Source organism: Aedes albopictus, chromosome 1, assembly GCF_035046485.1.
Source record: "Aedes albopictus strain Foshan chromosome 1, AalbF5, whole genome shotgun sequence".
NCBI lineage: Eukaryota > Metazoa > Arthropoda > Insecta > Diptera > Culicidae > Aedes > Aedes albopictus.
The window spans coordinates 63,142,288-63,149,690 of record NC_085136.1 but is presented as its reverse complement, the minus strand read 5'-3'; the positions used below and the strand labels follow the sequence as shown (position 1 = coordinate 63,149,690).

The 7,403-nt window shown below is 43.9% G+C and overlaps 1 protein-coding gene across 4 annotated transcripts; it reads left to right on the top strand.

Annotated features, from left to right (window-relative positions):
* The first annotated feature begins 3,240 nt into the window (after positions 1–3,240).
* On the top strand, positions 3,241–4,723 carry LOC109401919 (hydroxyacylglutathione hydrolase, mitochondrial). 4 transcript variants are annotated; one of them, XM_019674541.3, is made up of 3 exons: positions 3,289–3,411; positions 3,499–3,633; positions 3,756–4,723. In XM_019674541.3, the coding sequence occupies exons 2-3, from the start codon at positions 3,567–3,569 to the stop codon at positions 4,595–4,597; spliced, it is 909 nt and encodes a 302-aa protein (XP_019530086.2). In that variant the 5' UTR covers positions 3,289–3,411; positions 3,499–3,566; the 3' UTR covers positions 4,598–4,723. The 4 variants fall into 4 exon arrangements, with proteins under 4 accessions (XP_029711000.1, XP_019530086.2, XP_019530087.2 ...); XM_029855140.2 differs by lacking the exon at positions 3,499–3,633 and having other exon boundaries at positions 3,241–3,337; XM_019674542.3 differs by lacking the exon at positions 3,499–3,633 and having other exon boundaries at positions 3,319–3,411.
* Positions 4,724–7,403: the final 2,680 nt, after the last annotated feature.

The following is a 7,403-nucleotide window of genomic DNA, read 5'->3' as shown; positions in this document are numbered from 1 at the left end:
TATAGATCGATGAGATTTGAATCAACTTATGACAACAAAAATGCCGTGTCATTAATTGGCTCGGTAGCTTAGTTGATAAAAAAAAAACTTATCTAGCGAATAAGGATCGTAAGTTCAAATCTCACCTGAGCTGTGGATTTTTTTTCCAATTTAACCAATAATTTACGCATCTGTGCATATGTACGTTCCGGTCACGGAAAAATAATTCACTGAAAATTACTTGAGCAATTCCGTTCGAAGTGCAGACCTCGCACCGGAATGATCAACAAATTTAACACAGCTGATAAGCTTATTTGACGTTTCGTTTCAGCTCCGTACTAGGATCCGGAATAAAGCGACGCTTACTCATTTCTTGAGCGATTCCTTGCCTGAATATCCACGCATCGATATAGGCCAAGAAATTTCTTGTGATCTGCGTAAACTGATTAAACTGATTAAACGTGATCACGACGGCAATCTTTGATTATTTCAATCGCAAAATCATGAAACATTTCAAATAAGCAGAATATCATGTCCCAAGTAACACAGAAAACATCTTTCAAAATTTAAGCTTCAAAAGATGTTTTATAACTGTAATATAAGTGTATCAGGAAGCACATTATGTTATTATTAGGCTTTTATAATGTCAGCCGATTACAAACAGCAAAAAAAATATCATAGATCACACCAAGTATATTTTACTAATATATAACAATACTGGAGCATCATGCAACTCACTCATGAAAGCCACAATGTTTTTATTTTAGAACAGCAGCTCATTTGGGTTTGCCGAATTTTCCTAACTGCAAAATTTAACATAGATTAAAGCTTCATGAGCCATATTTTGGTCGGCAATGGTATGAAAGATCTCCGACGAAGACGATGATGTCGAGATAGATTTACGAAAGCTGACTAGTTTACACAGGGTCTCGAGAAAAGTTTGATCTGGGCAAGTTGTTATTGAATTTTAGGACGCAACTCGCAATTTGAATAGTGGCTGCTCACACACCGTTTAGCTTATCACCAAGCACCATCCTAAGTCTTCTCGGCAGCAGCTGATGTTATTCCAAATCACATTGCGAATAATCTAAATCTCAAATTTCCAAAAACTAGTGGTCAGATAATAAACAAAAACGAATCAGAATCTGCACAAACAGCAGAGTGAAGCGAACTATTACAATGCAATGTTTACGTTTACACTTTGACAGATTCAACTAGGTATGCTGAAACTTAGTTGTAGTGTAGTTATATCGGAGTTTAAATTTTGACCGCAAAACATAATTATAGCTTAACAAAACTTTTGTTGTATGATTGTTTTGATTATGTATTATAAACGTATTTTTAACCCAAGATCTTCATATATAACGTCTCTTCCATAGCAAACCATATCAGCCATATTGAATCTACATGTGGAGTCAATAAATTGATAGAACAGCACAATATGGATGGCTTACTTTTAATGGTTATGGTTGGCATTTCTAATTGAAGCTAGAGCGCTTGAAATCTGGATGAGCAAAATCGAATGTTTCACCATAATTTTTGAATTGCATGTAAAATAGCGCTACCATTATTGAGCATAAACCGTGACTTAATTGGCTTTCCAAATAATTCACAAATAATTGACCCCATAACATTTTCCAAATTCCATGTTCATGTGGTTGAACAAGCTTAATATGTTAATAACAAAATTCATTTTGTTTTTCTGTGTTTTGTCAATTTCTTATGCCAGATATACTGTTGGACATCTTTTTTTTTTTTGCAGCATAAATGCTTTCTATTAGTTATATAACATTTGAATAGCTCAATTCGAACTTGTGCAAATGATGTGTAATATAAATGTTTTCACAAGTTATATTACTACCAAAATGTGTAATAAGAACTCGTGTATGTAATTGTTCTATATGTGTATTTTTCAAGTGATATTGCTGATAAATGTATCAAATCATTTTTGGGAGTTGGATGATATGTCCTATATCATATATTTTAGCGATATTAATGTGTTGAGATACATCTTATATCACGTGTAAGATGTTTTATAAGCCGCCATTTTTTCCGCTGTTTTGATTATACAAGTGTTCAAAATTAAGTAAATAATACAAGAAAAATACACTACGTTATGTATGAATAGTGAAATTTAAACTCTTATAGAGCATGTTGTGTTACTTGGGCGTGTTTCGAGTTCAACAGGAATCGGTTCCGAAACTTCTTGACCGATTCCTGGCAGAAACCTTCTACAGTGACAGCCATTAGAACTGCCATTTCTTCGCAACTGCGTACTGCGATCAAAGGAAAAATGGTTTCTTGAGCAATTCAGGCAAGCAATTTTCCATGCATCCAGATAGGCTGAGAAAGTTCTTCTGATCTGCAAACAGCCCCACGGCATAACAATCACAAGGCAGGCTAGTAACCTTTGTAAACATCTATTTTGGATGTAAACATGTGACGTCGTTCTTATCGTCTTTCACGTTGATAAATTGGTGTGGAGTACTGGATCGCCTATGAACGATTGGAATTACGTCATCAAAAAACTGTCAGATTTCGGGAATGTATCACCATCGTGAACAGCCCTTTACGCAGCAATTTAACCTGTTTAGTGAGTACCCCTAATAATCGTTGTTTTGAGGGTAAGCCCTTTTATGTTTGTTATTCCATCCCTGAGATATACGTGATTTTGTCCGTCCGGATTGTAAATGGACAATGCTTTAGAATGAGATGGCGTTGTTTGAAAATTAGTGCGTAAACCGGGGGGGTTGGGGTCGGAAACCGAGTTTGACACTAATAAAATGGACTTGAATTCAGTAACAAATTTTGAAAACGACGTATAATCAATGGTGTAGCATTGATTATACGTCGTTTTCAAAATTTGTTACTGAATTGGGGTTTTAGTGTTAGACTTCACATCTAGCAACCGTGCATCTCCATTGGCTTGATTCGAACCAACCTGGAGTAGCCCTTAACCATGCGTCTCCACTGCCACAGAGTTAGACCGTCAACGGCTACAACGTAAAAGTGACGAACCTGATAGTGATGATCGGTGACAATTTTGCGAGTTAAAGTTTATTGCTCGTTATAAATAAAAAATGAAATTATTATTAGTATATAGTTATTTAAAAAACCTTGAATCGATCTATCGTTCGCATGCTGCTTTCTCTTGAACTTGTATTTACCAGAAAGCTTCTGAGATTTTTAAGTTCCCATACTGCAGTTCACCGCGAACTGTACATAGAAGCTTTTCATTGCAATGAGCTTCGCATGCTGTTCGCATGCAGTTTGTTGTGGGAACTCAAATTTCTCGGTTGTCATCGCCGGTCAGCATTCTTCTGCGAACTTCAGTAGGAGTACCGGACCATCATTCACTGTACGTAGGTACTTTTGTTATCATCACCAGCTGTTTGCAAACCAAAATACTCATTGTTATCAGCAAATAGATAGGTTAGACTTGTGGGGTCCCGTTCCCGTGTTGTTCGTTTTTCGTATTTATTACAGTTTGAAAGTTTATTGCTTTTGCACAACCCATAGATCTGCATCCAATTTTTCGGTAACACTCAGTTCGTATCCCTCCTTTGCATGCCTAACCAATCGTTTTGATGTCCGCTTTGTTGAATCGACTACCGCACCGTTTATCTCAGGGATTGACTGCGGCTTATTTTACAGGTGAGTTCGGTATCTTCCTGATGTCTATAGATAGTAGTGAAAACACTCTACTTTTTACTGTTTACACTACTATCAATACTGATGTCTAATCAGATTCGATGCAATTCAATTTCTTTCCCCAGTAAACAGTTGGAGTATTCGTCGCCGATCGACAGCAGTGCAAACCACCGACATGACGCGTATGACGGTCAAGAAGATCCCCGCCCTGAAGGACAACTTTATGTACCTGGTGGTGTGCAACGAAACCAAGAGTGCCGCCATCGTAGACCCGGTCGAGCCGGACCGGGTGCTCCAGGTGGCCAAAGAATCCGGCGTCTCGCTGAACAAGGTCCTGACGACTCACCACCACTGGGACCACGCCGGAGGCAATGCCGATCTGTTCAAGCGCTACCAGGCCGACAGCTCTCTGGGTCCGCTGCAGATTTACGGCGGTAACGACGAACGGATCGACAATTTAACCAATCCCGTCGGGCAGGACGACACCCTGGAGATCGGGAATCTGAAAGTCCGCTGCATTTCCACGCCGTGCCACACGACGTCGCACATCTGCTACTACATCGAAACCCCGGAAGACAAGGTGGTCTTCACGGGGGACACTCTCTTCCTCGCCGGATGCGGTCGTTTCTTCGAAGGAACACCCCAGCAAATGTACGATGCCCTGATCACCAAATTGTCCGCATTGCCCGACGATACCAAAGTCTACTGTGGACACGAGTACGCCTTGAATAATCTCCGTTTCGGAAATACGGTTGAACCGGAGAACGTGGACACGCTACAGCTGTTGAACATTGCCAAGGAGGCCGATCTGGAGGGTCGTCGGGCGTTGGTGCCTTCGACGATTGGCCAGGAGAAGCGGACCAACGTGTTTATGAGGGTGCACGAACCCAGTGTGCAGAAGTTTGTCGGCAAGAGTACCCCGCTGGAGACGATGCAGGCTCTACGAGCGGCCAAGGATAAGTTTTGAGGGAGAATTCATTGGAACTGATAATTTACGTGCATAAGATCAGGTGAAGGGAAATCGTATTTGGCTTATATAAACAAATGAGAGATATTTAAAAAATAAACGGTAGTTTATCGCTTCTTTATTCTATTTATCTTATTTATTACTTTTACTTCGTGTTGGAATTTTGACAAAATAACGTGAATACCCGAGAGGGTGAGCAAAACATTAGTTGTTGCAATCGTTGCAGGCATCGAAACAAGCAGCGATGCTTGGTGGACCTTATTTTTCATTGGGGGAAAATTTGTTCAACAGACACCCGAACAGGAAGGTCCGGCTAGTATGGAGTAAAGGCCATCTTCTACAACAAAAATAAAAGCCTGGACTACTCTCTCCTCGACCCACTAAAACACATTCCTATGGTCGCCAAACCCTATGCCTCTCCGGAACCATCAAGAAAGCATTGCTTCAGAGAGGGTCTAGTGCACATCGCACTCACAAGGTTAGCTACGTAGCCTGCATCAACGAACATCGATGACTCGCTTTGGAGAGTCCACCACGATAACAAGCTGGCGCTTAGCCAGTTTCCCGAATGGTCCTCACCACTCCCTTTGCCCTCCGAAGGCGGACAGAGTCAACCCCACGCCCGCACCCAACTGTTTTGCAAGCATCAAGAGTTGATGCCTACGAGCAACCCAGCAAGAGTCCCTTGAGGCCCTATCAGCTGCACCAGAAGGTTACTGACAGTAGGGTCTCTACCTGTCCCGGCCCTTACCGGGACCCCTTTCCGACCTACTAGACCGACACCACGACAGCAAGACTACCAGGATGTTCTCTTCGCGGCCCCAGGGCACCAGTACGACCACGAAGCCGACTCCGAACTCCTAGACCACCTCTTGTATCGCGTCTGAACTAGTCATTTTAGGCGCCGTCCACAAATTACGTAACGCTATAGGGGGAGGGGGGAGCATGGCCGAGCGTTACGGTCCATACAAAAATTTTCGGGGTTTCATACAAAAAAGCGTTACGGAGGGGGGAGGGGGGGGGGGTCTAAAAATGCCAATTTTAGCGTTACGTAATAAATGGACGCTGCCTTATGAGTCCACGCGCCACCTCTTCTGTAGCTCCAAAACGATATGCACCGATGTGACACCACTGCTCACGTACACTGCTCACCGCTTGCTGCTCTTACTTCCGGTTTTTCACAACCACCACCTCAGTTTTGTGGTGTGCCAACTCCAGTTTCGTGGATCTCATCCACACATTCCACACCTCCACAACCTTGATCGAGTGGGTAGTTGTCAACTCCACTTCTTCGATCGATTCACCGTAGACTTCCAGCGTAATGTCGTCAGCAAAGCAGACGATCTCCACACCCACCGGAAACTCTAACCTGAACACCTCGTCGTACATAACATTCCATAACACCGAACCCAGGATGGAACCTTGCGGGACTCCTGAGGTTATGTATAAGCACTTCCAACCCACCTCTGTGTCGTAAACTAATACTCGATTCTGGAAGTAACTACAGTAGACATTCGATAAGTGCAACATGTTTACGTTTCAGTTACCGAATGAAGTTCGCTAACTGCAACGACTGACAGCCGTCAAATAGTTGTCAATTGCTGTTGGACGCAGCCAGAATGCACTCAAAAACATCGCAATGCAGCTGTAGTGCATCTGAAAAACATCGCAACTCTGTTGACGTTTCGTTTTTGCCAGATAGCGGTGCGATAACTGCAAAATTGTTGCACTTAGCGGACTTGCAGTTAAAAAGCATTGTAGTTAAACCGTTTGCACCGAGCGAACGTCTACTGTACCGAGAATCTTGTACGGGTACCCGAGTGTAGAAGCGCATCGGCAATAGTCGCCCAACTCCCCCTTTTCTTACGCTGGAGCGCTATCTCGGCAGTTTTTGTAACCGACAGTCTACGGTCGACTTCCTCTTCCGGAAGTCGTACTGGCAAATCGAGAGACCATTCACACCCTCGGTGTGCCTCAACATTCTATTGAGGATGATCTTTTTGAGCACCTTCCCCGCCCTGCCGATCAAGCTTATTGGTCTATATGCCGACGGGTCTCCGGGTGGTTTCCTCGCCTTTGGTCTCTTCCATACTTCTGGGAAAACTCCATCATGCAGGCAATTCTGCAAAGCAGACCTGAACAACTCGAGAACATCTGCAATAGCTACTTTTAAGGCCGGGCTCGGAACTCCATCCGGACCTGGGGCCTTACCTACGCTAAGGAACTTTGCTGTTCTCGCAAGTTCCACATCGGTGACACTCCTCATCGCCAGCACCAGTCCCCGGCTGTACTACGAGAGGAGGCCAAGGACTAGGATCATGACGCGGAAAAAGCCCCTCGATGATCCCCTCCAACGTCTCTAAAGATGGCTCTGTGATAGTCATTACGCCTCTCGTCTTGGTAATCACGATCGCATCGGTACTCTGACAGAGACCCTCGAAGCATGCCTTTTTGCTTGCCGTTATTTCGGTCTTCAGGCTTTTGCAGCGGCGAGCACCACCCGTCGTTCGCATCGCTCTTTCTCAGATCGTGCTCGCTGCATCCGCCGCCTGTAGGCAGGCGCGGCGCAGGTCCGCAATCGCTTGAGTTCACCAGTAAGCCGGTGGTCTCCCATTTCTAGGATGGGCTCGCCAAGGCATGGTATGGTCACATCGCACGTACGCGAGAGCACCGCTACCAGCTCATCGCCGACTAATCCAAATAGGTTTCGCTCGCGCGGCGCACTGCCCTAAATACCCCTTCGTTCGAAGTATGATGTCTTCCACCTTCAAGGGCTTGATGTTAGCCTAGCCGCCGCTTCTTCTAC

Bases quoted from the DNA above. Each gene is read 5' to 3' on its own strand.
- LOC109401919 (XM_019674541.3), top strand. From the start codon at position 3,567: ATGTCCGCTTTGTTGAATCGACTACCGCACCGTTTATCTCAGGGATTG. The intron at 3,634-3,755 runs GTGAGTTCGGTA...TTCTTTCCCCAG, and splicing joins GACTGCGGCTTATTTTACAG to TAAACAGTTGGAGTATTCGT.